At 44.4% G+C, this 19335-nt stretch overlaps 1 protein-coding gene across 2 annotated transcripts; it reads right to left on the bottom strand.

Moving 5' to 3' along the window:
- Positions 1-10170: 10170 nt before the first annotated feature.
- Positions 10171-17420, bottom strand: LOC123072187 (laccase-19). Of its 2 annotated transcripts, none has more exons than XM_044495754.1 (2): positions 16247-17420; positions 10171-12097 (listed from the first exon to the last, which is right to left on the bottom strand). In XM_044495754.1, exon 2 carries the CDS (start codon positions 12086-12088, stop codon positions 10433-10435), a length of 1656 nt encoding a protein of 551 aa, XP_044351689.1. In that variant the 5' UTR covers positions 12089-12097; positions 16247-17420; the 3' UTR covers positions 10171-10432. The 2 variants fall into 2 exon arrangements, with proteins under 2 accessions (XP_044351689.1, XP_044351688.1); XM_044495753.1 differs by lacking the exon at positions 16247-17420 and adding an exon at positions 12416-12520.
- Between the last annotated feature and the right edge of the window lie 1915 nt (positions 17421-19335).

Below are 19335 nucleotides of genomic sequence, written 5' to 3'. Positions count from 1 at the left end.
GACTGGATCCTACTGAATATTAACAAAAAATGGAGAGTGTATAAGTCTCGTTTGAAGAGTAAATATTTCAAGCGTGACAAGAAGTCTTTGGCTGAAATTGTAGCGGCTGTTCCCAAAGGTGTTAATGAACATCAATGGGGTACTCTTGTTGGGTTTTGGTGCCAGGATTCACATATGGTAATGTGTTATATTCTCATACTTAATCTGGTGTACATAACTAGTTTGGTGACATTAATATTGACTATATGTGTTGTTTTCCCAGAAATTATGTGGAAAGAACACCGAGTGTGCAAAGAAGCAGAAGACTCCACATACAACCGGGAGAAAAAGCCATGCTAGGCTCAAAAAAGAGACGGTAAAACTTTTCCTTCCTAAAGATGGCTCAGAAAATGTGAAGAAAACTGAACATTCTAACAGGAACAGTAACAAACATTCGAATTTACTTTGTTGAACAGGAAATTATGAGCAATTGAAAGGTTAGCAAGATTGAACTATGGGATGAAGCTCATAAGCAGAAGAAGGACGGTGAATACAAATATGCGAATACAAAGATAGTGATGGTATACTTCTACTTGTGATTAAAGTAAAGGTTTTAATTTAAAACTACTTAGTATAATGAGATGTTTGTATTTATTTCAATAGGAGAAACTGGAAGAAAGAAAGAAAGGTAGCAACGGGAGCCTTTCATTTAGTGATTATAAAGAAGTGTTTAAAAGTGTGCATGGGGAAGAGGCAAAAAAACTTCAAGGGTATTATGGTGATAAGTATTGGAGTGAAATAAAAGTTTCTCAGTGACTGACTTTTGTTCAGCATCCTGAGAAAGAAGGAAATGTTCAATTTAGACTACGGGCACTAGGAGATAAATGTAGAAAATGTGACAGATGAGTTGGGTATGATCCGTTCATTCCTGAAGAGAAAATTCCCCACAGAGGATTTGAGAAATGAATTTGTAACAGCGGGAAGTGATGAAGTTAGTATCTAAACCACACCTCTTTCTGCAAAGATAAAAATATGAGTATTAATATACTGTTATCCTGTTCTTGTTTCAGGTTGATCTCAATGAAAGAGTTGTTGGCAATGATCTCCCAAATGAATCACATAACGAAGCTGAAGAATGTGCTCCATTGAGTGCTATGCAGGTGATGTAATAGTTTCTTCACTAATAAATATTCTACTTCATTCTCACACTTAAACAATTGTTCATCATAAGTTGCAGGAACTACATCCTAGCGATTGTGCGCGAACCAAAGAGTGTTACACCGGTTTATCGTTACCACAAGAAAAAAAATGGTTGCTAAGGTGTGTGCATAAATTTCTGCTTTGTTATACTTGGACCCTGTTTTGATTGAAATGGGCCACGTTGACTAGTTTTGATGACGTCAATTAAATGTTTGTGCAAGAGTATGTGTGTGCGCTTGTGTACAAGTGAGTCTAGTGAGAACAAGAGAAAACGAAAGTGTTTGCACTGCTACTTGTGTGTGAATAAGAGAAAGGCAACTGTACTGAATATAGCTTAAGAAAATCCGAATATAACTGAACATAGTTTGAACATTTTAGAGCATCGTACTGAATTTAGTTGAACATAGTTTGAACCCAATTTAGTTGAAAATAGTCTGAACATATTCTCAGCCCAATTTAGTTGAACATAGTCTGACAAAGTACTAAATGTGAAAGGGAAATAGTACTGAATAGAGCTTACAATCAATGACAAACATTAATTCTCACATGGTTTGACATAAGAACAGACAGCAGCAAATAAGCCATTCATAAGAACAGACAGCAACAAATAAGCCTCTGAATCTTCATTTGTAGCCTCTGGATCTTCATTTGCAGGCTCATTTGAGTTACCTGCAGTGATTGCGAGACAATCAGTAGGTGCAGAACTAGCGACCACCGCCGTTGCCACGCCTCACTTCCTGCCGCCGCCGCCCATGAGGGACTCGCTGCTACCGCCGCCGCTCTATTTAGGGTTCATGAGTGGAAAAGAGGATTGAGAGAATGTGAGAGCAAGAGTCGGCGGGTGCCCGTTTTAGTCAAAAACTAGGCCACGTGGTTCTTTTTAGTTAAAACAGGGTCACATCTCTGTAAACCCACCTTAAACCATATTAGTGATGAAAAGTATCTATTTTTGATAGTCAAGGGACTAACTTTTGGTGGTTTTGAAGTTGAGGGACGATTTCTCAATTTTGGGAAGAGTTCAAGCACAAAAAATACTTATCCCTATTAAAAAATACCTACATTTTGTATAAGTTTACTTACAACTGAACTGAACCTCAATTGTACAAAGCACACATTGAAAAGTTTGATAGGGCTAATCAAGTAAGTGCAGAATCAACTTTGCCGGACAAGCAGATCACTACCCAGGAATTGCATCCTAGTTTTTCTGTGAGAACCAAAGAGGGTTACACTGGTTTATCTTTACCACACATGGTTACTAAGGTGTGTGCGCATATTTTTTTTACTTCATTATCAACCAATGCCTATGATTGTGTATGTTTATGTCGTACTGAACTGAACCTCAAATGTAGAAGGCACGCATTGAAATGTCTGAAAAGGACAATCAAGGCCGCGCAGAATCAACCAAAGAGGGTTACACCAACGAAGGAAGTGCAGAATTAACTTTGCCGGATAAGCAGATTACTGCCCAGGAATTGGATCCTAGCTTTTCTTCGAGAACCAAAGAGGATTACACTGGTTCATCTTTACCAAACATGGTTTCTAAGGTGTGTCTGTATGCATAAACTTCTGATTCTATGTCAAACAATATCTATGTTTTGTCTATGTTTACTTACAACTGAACTAAACCTCAATTGTAGAAAGCGCACATTGAAAAAATTGATAGGATAAATCAAGGTTGTGTAGAATCAACTTTACCGGACAAGACTAACCAGGAATTGCATCCTAGAAATTGCGCAAGAACCCAAGAGGGTTGCACTAGTTTATTTTCACCACATGAACACACAGTTGCTAAGGTGCGTGTGCATGCGCGCATAAATTTCTACTGTGTTGTCAAACAATGTCTATGTTTTCTATAAGTGTACTTACAACTAAACTGAACATCAACTATAGAAAGCACACGATGGTCCTGAAGCAAAGAATGGTCATGCTGAAAATAACAATGCGACCAAGCAAGGTGGTCCTGAACCAAGTGTACAACTTCATTGCATCACTAAGAAGGTATATTATATATATCTGAATGACAATGGTTAGAATAGGTAGTTGGTCTAATTCCATGTGCAATCGTCCCTTTCTGTGTAAAGTGAAATCTTCCATGATTTGTGATAATTAATGTTTCATTTCTTGAAAAAATAGGATAAAATGAAAGTATTCTTGGTTTTCATTGAACCCGAGATGCAAAGATAATTTTGTGGCCGAAGGAACTTTAGTGAGTAGAGATATGACATATGTGGTTGGAGGAAACATGCTTGTAGAGCAATATGTAGCGGTCTCTTGTTTGTGTTGTTTCAAAACTTGGAGATCAGACACTGGTTAGACCATATGGAAAATTGCAAACAGTAAGGGATGCTATTGGTCATGTTATTGTGTGGCCTCTACCACATGTAAGTGCACTTCCATGCAATCATCGTATGCTTCAATGTGCGTGCTTAAGGCTTTTTACTTATGAAGGATCTTTGTGATTTTTAGGTTAAAAAATTGAAATTAACCATTCCTACACAACCTCAAAACAAGCCACCAAACACTGGTATGGTACATCATCAAAAACATTTCTTCTCACAATAGTCCTACACTACAACGAAAACCCCCCTATACCAACACATGTCTACCAACGATGTGATAATAAGTGTTGTTTGTTTAATCTCCCACTTCCCACACGCCACGCTCCTCCTCATTCCCTGAGAAATAGCCTCCTCGCGCCCACCTCCCACCCTCATCCGGTCGTCCCTGTCAAAATATTCATTATGCAACCCATGTCAAAAAAGAAATAAATCACGCAGCCAAAATTTCTATCTGCCCTCTCCCTCTCCCCTGATTTATCTCTCTCAACCACGACCTCACCGGCTAGATCCGGCGCTCTCCCACACTCGTCGCTTATAGGCCCCGATTCACCTCGGTCCTCTCCTCTGATCGCTGCCGCCACCTCACCAGCTAGATCTGGCGATCTCCCACACCCGTCGCTCATAGGCCCGGATTCCCTTGCGCCCTCTCCTCTGATTTTCCATCGCGGCGACATTCTCCACGCCTCTGCATGCGCCCCGCAGCAACCCTAGTGACCACAGGTCGCCGGCGCGGCTCCATCGCCTCTGGTTTGTATCGCGCTGCTGCCTGATCGCGGATGACGGTGTTGTCCCGCCTTGGATGTGTCGACGGTTAATCTGTACTAAAATTTGGATCAGAAACACAATGCTTTATAGGCCCGTAAGGCATAATGCAACCCAAAGGTACGATTTAACTGCTGATGCTTTTCCCCTTTTGCTTTCAAGCTAAAACATCTCTGTTCTGGAGGATCTGGAGGAGCTCCAGGCTGTATTGACATTGGCTTTGGAATGAAATTTCCGGGCTCTGCAAACCACTTCCACACTGAAGTTGTACTACTACATGACAGGGAGATTTGTGTCAGCTGTATCTAATTATTTGTCCACGTGTATCTCATTATGTGATTTTCCCCTTGCAGTTTTTGTGCCCGTGAGATGTCAGCTAACAGTTTGCCAGTCTCTGAATACTTGCAGTAACCATGATTTTGGTTTGGTATGAAATTATCCTACACATGTGGTTTCAAACTGTTGAGAATAGATGCACAGATAGGTAAGATTATGTAAAAACTTTTAGCTTGCCTTGGCTGATTGTGTGAGGATTCACTTGCTTTAATTGCATACAGCTTCATGGGCAGATGGATATGTACAGCTTACGACAGCACTGGAGAAAGTGGAGCAACCCATTTGCTTCCTTGATACACCCTTGACCCTCCCCTGGTTCAGAAGGCCACTAGCACATGTCAGTTTCCTTATGGTAGAATTATTGTCCCATATTTTGTACATTCATATAGGAATTGATGATCCGTTATCCAATGACAGGACAAATGGTACACGATTAGGGAGCTGAGTGGTGACAAGGATCAAATTCTCTTGATTATATGATATGCCACATTGGCAGCAAAGGCGCATGGGTAGTGTTTCTTTAAACTTGGCAAGTACTGACAAAAATTGTTCAATCATTACTTAGATTTGCTTTTATTTAGACTATTCAGTCATTACATAGGTCACCTCTGATGGATTTTCTTAAATATTTATTCAGCTTTTGTACTAGCTTGGTCTTGAAATATTAAATGGTGCCACGTTAATTTCGTTTTATTTCTCTGTAAACATCTTGGGTCCCACTTCTCTAGAAACAAAATTCCCCTTCTATTCGTAGAGAAGCCATGATGTGTTTCTTTTACATGTTGTTGCTTCTGCTGGTTCCTTAATTATCTGTGTATTCGAAGAGTCTAATGTGTGGCATTGTAATTTTTAGGTAACTAGAAAGTTTGTCTAATGTAGATTATTAAATGATTTTGAGCTCCAATTTATGTCTAAATTAAGGCTCTGTTTGGTACGTAGGAATTGTGCAGGAATTTTGGAGGAACTCAGGTCCTACAGGAATTATTTCCTTCGCAGCGTTCGGAACAAAGGATTCATCACTTCCCTTCCTCTGTAAAGTTTTCTCTACCTGTACCTTTCAAAGGAAAAACAAAATTCACTCACACCTCTTGTATTCGCGGAGGCCCGAGGCAGGGAAAGGGAAAAGCCTGCTCAGCCGTGCATCTGCCCCCTTGGACCCACGTCATGCATAGAATAAGATGGATTTACTGGGTACTTAACGTATAAAATTCGCTTAGTGGGACTAACGTGTGTAGATTCCCTTTTTTAGTTTTCCTACGTCCCGAACAACCAATCATTGGTACTGTACAGTTTTTTTCCATCCAAAGTTTTGCTTGTTGTATCCTTTTCCTTTCCTTCATTTTATCCCAATCCTATGTTTTTCTCTCCTTCAATCCAAACAGGGCCTAATAGTGCAGGGGCAGGAGCCTACTCGATGGGCTGAAAAAGCGGAGGTTCGGTTGCGGTTCCCAGATGCACAGCAGCGGTGCGGCGACTCCCATATGCACAAGGGTGGCGCGACGACTGCGAGATGTACAGATGTGGCACAGCCGCTCTAGAGTGATGGTTTGTAGTGCATCACCATCAGTTAGTCATCTGCCTCATCCCGTACAATAATCCAATACCATAGCTCAGTCACCTAGGCTGATTTGTCCGCTCATATTTCTAATGCCGCATTGATGCGTCTATGATTAGTGGTTGGCATTCATTGTAGTTTTTTTTGCGGCGCTCTATGGGTTTTTGTTTCTCGTATGTCTATTAATTTATACTTATTGATAGCAACTTAGCCATATTCCTACAGTACAATGCAAGATGCAGCGGCTAGAAGCTATACGGATATTACTAGGAGTAATTGCAGCTATCCATTTTGTACCAGTATAGTTGTTCAGTCAGGTAGGAAAAGTTAGATGCATGTACATGTATGAAACTGTCTACATAGTATGCAAGTTTGCACCAATTTTTTCGTCGAAAAAAACTAATCACTATTGAAAAAGTAGCTTCTATTTTGACAGTAATCTTTTAGTTTAAATACTGAGCCATCTCGCCTGGCAAAGTTTATCTATTAATTAAATAGATTGGCAATGCAAAGCACACAAATTTCTCAGTATTTTAGATTATCTTAAGAGAATTCGTATTTAGAGAACCATTTGGTCTGGAGACCTTTGTGTGAGTAATGATGTTTTGATGAATTCTCCATTCTAACCATGGTATTGGCATATGGAGATCACAGTTTGTCTATGGAGCAACTTTAATGTCAGTATACTTACATTTGAAATATTGGTTTGTGGTCCTCAAAATTACCAATACATATCTTGTTCCAGGCAGTGACGCTGCTGCTTGTGTTTTACTACATTTAAGTGTAGTCGGTGTATGTGTAATTTAAAATATAGTTTTCAAATCACAACTGGTGAATCCTAGAACCAGCACTGGTTCCATGCAATATTCTCGGCACTAAAACCTAGAACACCACTAGTGCCAAGTAGGAATTTCTACTAGGTAATTTGTAATCTATCACCAGTGCAAAATCTGACCAGTTGATAAGACCACAAAAAAGTTCAAAATTATTGGTCATGCATAGCCTTCAACTTTTGTATGTTGTCTTATAAATTTTTCTGCTCTATTGACATTTTTTCTACCGGAAGTTACTGATCTCATTCCTTTATTTTTGTAGGTTCCTAAGATATTTTGATGATGGATGGCTCAGATTTTGATTGCAAGGTCGGGAATGACATTCCTACTAGATAGTGTTATGTTATATTTTAGGACATCATTTCCAGTGTCAATGTTTCAAACATTATGTTTTAGAATAGTTGAGACGTTGATTGAAACGTCCAGGATTGGCTAGTACTAGTTAGTATCAAAACATGTAATCCTTGGAGTCATGTTCTTTGTAATGCAACAGAGTAAATTTAATATATTACACCTTTCTCTTTATTATTTGTTCCTCCTATTAACTATCACCATTGATCTTATCATTCTGGAAGGCAATATATATAATACATTTGATGACCATTTGAATATCTTTTTGTGCAGGATGCTAGCAACGCATATGATATGTTGTCAATCTCTCACTCAATATGTTGCTACCATGCAATGCTTTTTCACATGGTTTACCAACGCATGTGTATATGTTGGTGTAGACCTTTGCAACGCCACCAACTACAACACATATTAATCCGTTGGTGTAGACCTTAGCAATGGTTATATGGACATGCACCAACGCATCGATGCGTTGCTAAAGGGGGTTCGTGTTGTAGTGCTAAAGCTATGTTCTAAAATTTTCTCTATTATCTTTCTTTTTCAGGGCAGCTCAAGATTTAGAAAAGGAGTGCATTTCAGGAGCCAGGAGCAACTATAGAAGAATTAGTCTTTAGATGGACAAATATCATGTTTCATATATAGATTTTAGCTTTATAGGGAAACTGAGTTCAAGTTTGTATGATCTCTTCTTAATTATTTGCATATTTTATATGAAGATCTTATTTGATTCAGTTGTGAACCTAAGGTGTTTGTTCCTACTAATGAAATTGTATGAATGGGATGGTTGTGTATACAATCGGTGATATGGATGGATCCCTTCATATAATGATATTTGTTGCTTATGAATGCGATTGGTGATATGGGTGGATGTTGTTATATACAATATTTCTTGATCATTCTGCACAAGCATATGGCATGATAAAGTTACTGGATTTGAAATGGCGAAGTAAAAATTTTGGAATAAATCAAATATTATTTAAAGTCAAATTTTACGTTGTTAAAGCTTTTGTATATTTAGAGACGAATACACCGTCTGTACATAGAGTATATAGGAATGGGCCTAGGGCCTATGACAAATCAAATGACCCTGTTAGTAGAGACGTACGAGCGCGCCTAACAGAACGACTCTACATATCAGAGACGCTTTTGAACATCCAAATATAGCGTGTCATATCTAGAGACGCCTTTGGACGTCCCAATATAGCGTCTCATGCCATGTAGAGATGCTTTTGACAGCGTGTCTATGTTTTGAGACGGTCCATGGGGAGACGCTCCAAAGACGCTTTACTAAGTCAACTCTACGGTTGCCTAGAGATGAAATAACAAGTCTCTAGCTTTGGAATATGACGTCTCTACATGCAGTTTTTGTTGTAGTTGCAAGTTCTTCACAAAATGCCACTAATGCTCTCCTACATGATTTGAGCTTAGAGTTTGCCTTGAAGGACCTAGGTAATTTGCATTTCTTCCTAGGTATTGAAGTCAGGAAAACTCAAGATGGCATTGTGTTGAATCAGGAAAAATACATCGTTGAGCTTCTGTCTCGCATGGGAATGAAGAATTGCAAGCCAGTACCTACACCTTTGTCTTCCTCAAAAAAACTCTCAGCATATGAAGGTGAGCCACTTCAAGAGGAGGAGAGCGCAAGGTATAGGAGTACTGTGGGAACATTACAATATCTAACTCCCACACATCCAAATATCTCATTTGCTATCAACAAGGTTTGTCAATACCTACATGCACCTACTTGTGCACATTGGTCAGCTGTCAAGAGGATTGTAAGATATGGGAAGCATACTATGGGAACAGGACTTCATTTCAAACGGTCTAATTCCTCTTTTGTGAGTGCATTCTCTGATGCTGACTGGGCGGGATGTAGTGATGACAGAAGATCAACTGGAGGTTTTGCAGTGTTGTTTGGGTCTAATCTTATTTCTTGGAGTGCTAGAAAGCAAGCCACAGTGTCACAATCAAGTACAGAAGCTGAATACAAGTCTTTGGCAAATGCAACTGCTGAAATCATTTGGGCTGAATCACTTCTTGAGGAATTGGGGATCAAGAAAAATTGTACCTCATGTTTATGGTGTGATAACATGGGAGCAACATATTTGCCTGCAAATCCAGTGTTTCATGCAAGGACAAAGCACATAGAAATTGATTTTTACTTTATGCGAGAAAGAGTTGCAGCGAAGAAACTCAAGATACGGTTTATCCCCTCCAAGGATCAAGTGGCCGATGGTTTTACAAAGGCATTACCAGCAAAACCATTTGAAGAGTTCAAGAGTAGCCTTAATTTAGGATAGTTAAGATTAAGGAAGGGTGTTAGAATATATCGTTGTAATATCAACCTCTTTCCTTATATCTTGTTCTATTCAAACTCTTGTATCTCTCCTTGTACGCCAAGGCAAGGCTTCGGCCACACATCGATATAAACCCAATGCGGCTCCCCACGAGGGAGTAGGAACGCTTATGATCTTACAAGTATAATAAGTACCTCCATTTTCATTTTGGTTGCGATATTGGACAGAGTGGTAAGTTCCAATCTCTGTAACCTTTTCGGCAAAATAAGACATTCCTCTGCTCCTCTTGTTAATAACATTGTTGTCTATCAATCGCTCACAATCTTCAAATAAACCGCATCAGTTATGTCTCTTCAAATAAACCATTGGTGGCCCGAGATGAGAGTTCTTGGGACAGAACAAATGAGTAGAAGAACAAACAGCTAGGGAAAAGAACAACAAGAAACGGTAGAATGAATCGTTTTTCAACAGCAGTGCCATTTCAGTACATAAAATTTACATCTAAATATCAGATTTTGTTTATGATAACAGCCAGTTTGTATACTTGTCTTTAAAACTGAACCCTACTGGACCGACTTACAGTTCAAACATTACAATGGGGAAGTAAAATAAAAAAGAATAATATCAACTTTTACAGTAAGAATCATCCTCGATACAATGAACAATGAAGGATCCATGAAAATCCTTGCGTGCATCTTCATTTGTTCTTATTTTGCACTAATAATAAATAAATTCAGGGCCCAACTTCCGCACGCACGTCCTTACCCAGATTAATTAGCTCTATGGCTGAGTGAGGCCATTGGCCCCACACCTCTTGAATTCCGGCGGCGGTGGGGGCAGGCTGGTCTCCGGCGTCGGCCCATTCTCCACGATGAACGCTGTCGCCATGCCCATAATGATGTGGAACTCAAAGTGGCAATGAAGGTACCACATCCCGGGGTTGTCGGTGACGAAGCGCACAGCGGCCCAGCCGGTCCTGGGCACATGCACCGTGTTCCTCAGCTGTGGATTGTGGTAGTTGAACTTCTTGGGGTCCGTCTTGGGGTTGTAGTTGCCGAGTCCTGTGGCGAGGACGAAGAAGTCGTAGCCATGGAGGTGCATGGGGTTGGAGTCGCTCTGTAGCAGCGCCGTGCTCTGGAAGATGATCTCCACCGAGGTGTTGTACCGGAACCTCCGTAGCTTGGTCGCCTTGAACGTCGGCTCGAGCGCCTTCTCCAGCGGCCCCGGCGGGATGAGGGAGCGGTCGGTGTAGTTGTACGGGTGTGGCGGATGGTCGGGGAGGTCCTCCGTGTAGAGGCCACTTGTCCGGCCGTCGTAGTACCTCTCGAGGAGCGACGCGTTGGTCGGGTGGCGGAAGGACACGTTGTTCATGGTGGCCACCACGATGGTCTCGGGACTCCGCCCACGCTCGCATGTCTTGTTGGTGCCGCGGCAGATGGAGCCGAGGCCGAGCGTGAAGAAGAGGCGCTCGTCGACGTGCATGGGAACACGATGGCGGTCTGGGTGGGCGAGGCCGGTGAGGTTGCTGTGGAAGTAGTAGGACGGCATGGTGTTGTGCTGGCTGGGCATGAGGGGCGTCGGCACCGGCAGCCCGTTGTTGTTATGGGAGGATCCCGTGTAGCGGATGAGGCCACGGGACACGAACCCCGGGATCTGCGGGTCAGGCTCCGGCGGCTGGTTCGCGAGCGCCACCATATGGTAGTGCGCGGGCGGGGCGTCGGCAGCCATGAGCACGTCGATTGCCTCCCCTGGTGCGACGGTCACCATGTCCGTCTTGTACGGCGTCAGGTAGTATCCGTCGGCACCCACCACCGTGAACGTATGCCCAGCGACCTTGAAGTAGTACTCCGAGAAGAGCGCCGTGTTCACAATCCGCAGCAGGTATGTGTCCCCGCGCACCACGTCAAGGACGAAGCTCTCCTCCGGCTTGCCAGAGCAATTGCTGAGGTCGCCGAGCTTACCGTTGATGGTCGCCGATAGAGGATTGTCGTCGAAGTTACCATCATGCATCCTCCTGTCTAACTCAACGAGGTCGAGCTCCCACCACTCGCCAATGATGATGGGCACGTCCTTGGCGGGCGTCGGGAACGGGTACCTCCCGCCCTTGGGGCGGACGATGAAGGCGCCGGCGACGGTGGCGCGGAGGCAGGTGACGTGGGCGTGCCACCACAATGTACCAACCTGACCGGTGACGTTGAAGCGGTACATGTGCTCACCGCCGGGAGGGATTGGGCATTCGGTGACAAAGCCGGCGCCATCGGACCAGCAGCTCCTCATCTGCCGGACACCGTGCCAGTGGATGGTTAGCCCGTGAGGGAGACGGTTGACGACGTGGACGACAACCGTGTCGCCGTCGGTGATGTCGATGGTGGGGCCCGGGAGCTGCCCGTTCACCACGTAAATCTTGGTCGTGTTGCACAGGTGCTTCTGGTTCATCTCGTGCACCTGAACATCATTAATCAAATACGTAACTGGTTTTGTCAATACAGGTAACTAATCAAGAGGCTATAGACAGGTTATAAGTTATAACGTAGCTTAAACTGTGTTGTAAGAAGACTTGATAGCTAGTGACGGTAACCACACACAAACAGAAACAACTCCTTTTGTTTTTTAATGATGCACATCAAGCCTAATATTTTAGCCCATATGTGCAAAACAATTTTATTATCGTCACGACCTTTGAAAGTAAATGTACCGAGAAGTGATCAAGAACATGACTTAATTAATTAGATAGATAGGTAGATAGATAGACATTGTACTCACTACAAAGGTGTGTTCCACGACCGCCGCCTCACCGCCGGCAGCAGCCGCCAGAGCCGCAAGGACCATGGCGCAGAACATAGTCGCCGCCATGGAGAGCTTCTCCATGCTTGTTTGCTCTGCAAACTAAGTGCTATAGCCTATATATGCCACTCTCGATCGGTAGTTAACTTGCTGCTCAATGGAAGGGTGGTTTGCTAAGCCTGTACCGTGGTCTATATATACACCCGAGGGATTAGGCGTCGGAATCCTACGGGCGTTGGCAATCGTTGACTTGACCAGGCTAATCAAACCAAGCGACATGAGCCGCCATGTTGATATCATGGATCACGTACGCAAGTACAGTAGAATTCGTACCTCGCCACCTAGTGGCACATGCGTGCTGCTTGCATTGCATGGCTATTAGCTTGCTAGGCCGGCTAGAGGCGAGGCTTCATGGAAAGACCGTGATGTGAAGGGAGATTACAGATTACCATCATTGGCACGTAGAATACCTTTTGTTGTTGCGCCGGTAAAAGGCCACCTAACCTTTCGCCTTGAGAGGTTAATTACTTGATAATCCAGAGAATGACAAGTCAAAAGCGGCTATGTAACTAAGCTAGAGCTTAGGCCATGAGACTTCCAAGCCGGCGTGAGAAAGTGCGGTGCACACCGAGTTAACGCGGGATCATCAAATCAGCTACTCTCGCCGTCTTCAAAAAGATGCTATAACTTTTATCTCAAGTCAAATAATAGTGCAAAGTTTGATCAAACTTGTAGGAAAAACTTCCAATAACTACAATACCAAATACATATTGCTTTGAAATGTTTGATTTCTGAGTTATTTGGGTACTTAATGATATAACCTAATATTATACTCCCTCTCTAAAAATATACAAGATCATTTAGATCACTATATTAGTGATCTAACTCTGATCGAAGTTGCGTCGTTTGACTTTTTTTTAGAGCATAAGGGGCTTTGGGGCCCCCGGTTCCATTGCAAATGAAACCACAAAGTCTTACATCACACTTCCAACCGAAGCATGTCCTGATATTTTTGCAAACCATCATAAACTAAAACATAAATCACATCAGCCTACAGCCATGCTACTTTTTAAGACTTTATATTTCATTAAAAGTGAACCCTCTAAGAGAATTTCCTACTCCCAGGGCAACATCCCTGGTTCAGCACCTCCAGGGGGGAGAACAGTCTGGCCATGCCACTTTGTCTCGCGTGATTAGCATCTCGTTGTTTGACTTGGGACAAATTTATAGGAATATCTTTTAGAGCGGGAGGGAGTACTATTTGTAGGTAACCTAGTTATCCGTCCATGAACGGGCATCAGCACGCGAATCGGCAGGCCCATAGCTGTTAGCCGCAAGACTAAGGTTACGCAAAGTGCGAATTAATAGTGCCTTTTCCTTATATAAGTAAACCAAAATAAGTATATTTCTTCAAACTATAGTAATACTATCATGCAAAGACTCTGTCCACCAACCTCTACCAACCCAGCATCGGTCAGAGTTTGACTTACCATGTTTCATTGGGTAACAGATGCTCCACGGCGGAGGAAGTTCCACGCTGCACGCAAGGCGTGGTATTTTACTGACTTGGATACGATGTTGCCCTCTATAATGCATGACCCGGCAGTCATGCTTGCCGGTTAATTTTGAACTTTAAGCTGGTACAATATTACTCTCTCCGATCCAAAAGTAAACCAAATGAAACATAGCAATCGACATGACCGCCGGGTCATGCATTATAGAGGGCAACATCGTTTGAACACAAGATATGTGCAAAAGAAAAGAAACATGCTGAAAGCACTCATTGATTTCTCGATCGACTTGACCATACAACTGGATAATTGACATGCTCACAAAGTAGGGGCAAATACGTCAAATGATGGTTTTCAAAAGGAAGAGAAAAATGTCAAAGCGATGGGTGTGACTGAATGGCCAGTAGTGAATGTCATTATAGCTGAAAATTCAACGGAACCAGCTGGAATTTCAGATAGACTTGACGCCAGTATTTATTTTCCAAAATCCTTGTTCTAATAGGTATTTATTTTTCCCAAACCCTTACGACCTTACTCTAATAGGATTTTTATCGGACGAGTTAGCGGTTGCAAGTCCCAGTTGTCATGTTGACCGCCGTGGCCTAAATTCAATTGGTTAAAAAGAAGGCTAAGAAGCGACACTATTTTTCGCCATCATTGTCTGTACCTGGAGATTTCAGATAATTACATGACTTGTATGCAAGGCCCGGGCCTCCCCAACATCTATCTGACAAATTGACCCACATTATTTTGTCCATTTAAATGCAAATAAACCATTCGTGAATTACATCTGGGGTATCGTTATGACATGAAAACACCAAGATTTTTCAACAAACTTTGGATTTTCTTCACTCAAAAGCAAGGGATACAAATACAATAAGCACATATTCAGCCTCTCTGGACTTTACATAATTATAATGCACACAACCAACACCAATAAACACCAAATAAAGAATGTAGGCAAAGAGTAAAGTCATACAAGAACAAAATTATGACTAAGCGAGAAAAAAAACCCGATCAAAACAGTGATCGACAAACTATATCAACTACTATCCGCACCAACCATTTCTTGACACCATCAGGACAACAAGAAGAGTTCTTCAACAACAACACCTTCAGGAAGAGAACGATGCTCAAGCACTGCCGTCACTAGGACCAACTACTAAAGGTTAGATTATAGGTTTTGATCATGCAGAACAAGTCTGGGCAATGCCTTCAACAGTGTAATGACAGAAAGCATCGCTATTTCCAGGTATAACTAACTCTGGTTCGACCTAGGATTTTCTCCCTGGAGCTCGAGGCTGGGTAATCGAGAAGCACCACCAAATCAAAGTCAATCTTGTGTTGTCACCACCACTTTCCACGATCCCAAAGTACACGTGCTATGCTGGAAATCTCACCGTCGTCGTTGCACAATCATACCCTTAGCCTCAAGCCATCGTCCATAGATGCATCTCATCGTTGAAGGCAAACTAGGCAGAGTGAGTGCCACCAAAATTCACAAAGGAGTCTTCCAGCTGCAGTCCACAACCTTGCCAGCATGAACGGTGGACAACAATCGCCGGATCTGGAAAATATAACCCTGACGAAGAACCTTTGATGGCCACCACAATCCACATCTCGAGTGGCCGGCGGGTGCCATCACGGCCATGTCTAAAGGAGAAATACCACAGCCAGCTGGCGTCGGCCACATGGAGGGCGCCGTCGCATGTCAGATCCAAGCCGTGGAGGAAGCCATTCAACACACAACCATAGTATGCCATCACAAGGATCACCGTCGAGGGCGCAACACATACCTTAGCACCACCGCCGCTGGCTGCACGGATCTGATGGGCCATGACCGCGATCATACCCCCGGCCATCTCAGACGCCGTCATAGGCCTCCCACCGAGCTACAAAGGTCCGCTACAACCATCAACCACTCCTTCCCTAGACCGCGTAATTACGCACAAATCACCTATGCCTCACACCCACGAGTGCCCCTCCGCCGCGAACATGCACCCCGTCACCATCGTCAGCCACACGGGCTTTGCCCGATGGCGTCCTTCAGTGACGACAAGGTGGAGGAAGGGGAGATAGGGTGTTGTGTCCGTTAGGTTTTTCGAGTAGGGAGGAAAGGTCATGTAGCGCTTAGGTCTTGCCAAACCTCACTTCGAACTCAATTTCACGAAAACTTCTAGCTAAATTTGTTTTTATTTGATCCAATCCTAGAGACCGAATGGGAGGTAGAAATATCAAGATGCTGAATAATCCGGACTTGACAATAGGGCCACCATGACAGAGATAAAATATCGCATACCTGTCCCCTGCGTCGCCTCCAGGGGCGACACGGACGGAGCCCTAGATCGAGCCGCCGCAGGGCCTCCCCTGTTTCCTACCTTCCCTCATCGTCGCCAGATGAGGTTGCTGGACTAAGTCCATGCGGCAGACAGCAGCGGCGGGGCTTTCCCCTTTGATCTGCGGCTGGTAAATCGACGGGTGGCGGGAGGCTCAGGCCTCTTCTGTGGGGCGCCGTGGTGGCTTTGGTGGCTAGGTTCTCCAAGGTTGCGTCTCCGGTGGGTGGCGTCCGCGGTGATGGCGCCATTGGGCTTTTGGTTGCGGCCCGTTGCTCCTGCTGGCGAGTTGGGGCGGTGTGGCAGCCCCCGGCCCTTCCGGCCTTTTGGTAGCTCCTCCGCTCGCAGGCCTGCTACTCGCCGGCCTTTGGCGGCCTCTGTGACGGCGCCGCAACTAGGGGATTGCCGGATCTGGTTGTCTTGGCCGGGTACGGCTCGTCGGCGCTTGCCGACGGCGAGGTGGATGGATCCGACGTGGTGGTGGCACCCCCACGGCGTCGGATGTGTGCGGGACAGTGGGTCTAAGGATCAGTTCCAGGTCATCCATGCCGTGGCTGGGTTGCGTGGGGTGTGGAGGCCAGTTGCTCCGGGTGATAGCCTGCGTGGCTTCTGCCGACGTCGATGACGCGGCATCCGTGGGCGTCGTTCTTCCTTTCTGAAGGGTCGTCTTGGAGCTCTCTTTGGCGTTGTCCACCTCCGAGGTTCGTCTTCGGGTGAAAGCCTATGGCCCTGTCGCAGGGTCGGGCGACGACATCGTTTTAGCATCGCTTCCCTCCTTGGGGCGTCGTCTTGAAGACTTGTTCCATCTGTGCTTTCCCTGGGTTGGACGTGCACAGCATCACGGTTAGCTGGTGCCCAACTGGTGATGCGAGTGGTGGAAGTTGTGACTTGTGCGGCAACAACATGGTGGCGTGTGGAGCTGGGTTGCGGCTGATCCGTCTGATGTTGGTGGTTTGATGCGCCAATGGGCACGCCTTTGTTTGTTTCTTGATGTGACAGAGAAGTCAGAGCTGCGCGTGGCGGGGCCCCTGCGGCAACGACGACTACATGAGGGCGGTTTCAGCGGACGTCGCTCTTCAGAGATGCGATGGACTAGTTCGGTGCGAGGCTTGCAACTTTCTCCCGTGAAGCGCATCAATAAAATCGGAGCTGTCGGTCCTCAACGTTTTGACCGATTGTTTGGCTATGGCCGACGAGGTGCTCGCGTGTCGCTCGTTCGGAGGGGTCTTGATGGGTCGTCAGTGGCGAAGTCGGAGTCGCCTGCTCAGGGAGTGGTGATGACGATGACATTGTAGACAACCTCGACGGTGTCCTCTCCTCGACAATGTATGTGGTCTTGTTGGTGCCAGGTTGGAGGGAGTGCCCTATTCTGTGGACATGTTGTAACAGTTTTCGCTCGGGTTCCCGTTAATTAACCGGGCAATTCTCTTCTTCTTAATCAATGAAAATATCAAATCTTTTGCCTTGTTTCAAAAAAATAAAATAAAAATAGGGCCACCTAGAAACCTCACGTCGTACAATTAAACACTAAGGCCCTGTTTGATAGCAAAGTATTTTCTAAGTATGTTGATAATACTATAGTTTTTGAGATTACCATAGTATTTTTTACAATGATCTGTTTGGTAGTCCATAAAAACTGTGGTTTTAATATTGTAGTATTTGCCAAACCGTGGTTTTTTCTTTGTATAAAAAAAAGAGCCCCAGACCTCTTTTTAAAAAACAGAGGAGCCGAAAAGAAGGGTCTCACGTCGTTATCCTTCCCCTCTCCAACAACTCGCTCCTACCACGCCGCCGCCGCGCCGCCTGTCGCGTTTGGAGGTATCTCCCTCGTCGGCCATGGGGAAACAACAAGACGGCAAAGAAGAGACCAAAGGTGAGTACACTGTCCTTCATCCTCCCTCATTGGCTCCTCCCACATCTTCACGGCTACCGCTGGCCCCTTCCTCCGCCCGTGATGGAATAGGCCAGGGCACTAGATCTATTTGGTTCTTGCTATCTCCAAAGGATGAACCCTTGTTTGAGCCAAAATCCATATGTTCGATTCATGTGCCTTCTCCTTTATAAAGTGTGGTATGATGCACACGGGTAACCCGAGGGAGCGAGCTGCTACTGCGTTTGAGATCAGTGAAGGCACCGCTACGAAGGTTTTTATTCTGCCTAATTACTCCGCCCCGTCGCTGCCGCTAATCATAATTAGTCTAATTGATCCATATATTATATTCTAGTAGTAAAGTACGGTGCTACTTCCATGCACTATATTATTCAGCTAGCTATCACGAGTCGTCAAGAATAATTCAGAGGTGAATAGAGACCAGAGGATAGAGACGATGCAAATATCAAGTGAATGCGCCCAGCGTGGCCGCGCGATTCCAATCCTAGTGCAGCTCTTCGTGCCCCTCGGCAGTGACACAGATGACTGGCCAACTACGCGACGTGTTGGGTCGTCACCTCCACGCGTAGCTCCGCTGCGCCTCGATGGTGACGCGAAGAACGGTCAGCAGCTCCGTCTAGGTGTAGCTTCACCACCAGGTAATTCACAGGAGACGTCGAGCCATGGATGATCTTTGTTGTATACACAAGCCACCTGTTGGGTTGTTATGCATGCTAATGGTTAGGATATCCAGCTAGCTAGCTACAAAAGCTCAACAGCATTAGTATTCAAACGAAACTACTTTGCGTACGATGCCTTCTCGTCGGACAAGAGTACGATCAGACTGGGATCATCTCTAAATACTAGGGCCCACAAACTGAATCATCTATGGCTGTCTCTAATCGTATGGAGTGTTCGACACGAATTTATCGTACCTATAGCAAGGTTCGTATTCAAACGGCCGGCCAGCTGCATGTCCTTCCACTGCTAACGGCTAGGTAGCTGACTATTTGTACATAACGGCTAGGTAACAATACTGTGTTTTACAACAACAACCAAACAGTTCACAATAATCTCAATACTTCAAGATACTTTGGTATTATCCAAACTGTGGTATCTTGTACCCATTGACAAAAATACTGTGGTTTTTAATACTTCAGTTTTTCTAATATTTTGCTACCAAAC

Source organism: Triticum aestivum, chromosome 3B (assembly GCF_018294505.1).
Source record: "Triticum aestivum cultivar Chinese Spring chromosome 3B, IWGSC CS RefSeq v2.1, whole genome shotgun sequence".
Taxonomy (NCBI): domain Eukaryota; kingdom Viridiplantae; phylum Streptophyta; class Magnoliopsida; order Poales; family Poaceae; genus Triticum; species Triticum aestivum.
Note: the sequence above shows the minus strand (reverse complement) of the source record. Positions and strands in the feature narration are given on the sequence as shown.

Coding starts and splice junctions, on each gene's coding strand:
- LOC123072187 (XM_044495753.1), bottom strand. CDS start 12,520: ATGGAGAAGCTCTCCATGGCGGCGACTATGTTCTGCGCCATGGTCCTT. Junction 12,098..12,415: donor TCGTGGAACACACCTTTGTA/GTGAGTACAATG, acceptor AATGATGTTCAG/GTGCACGAGATGAACCAGAA.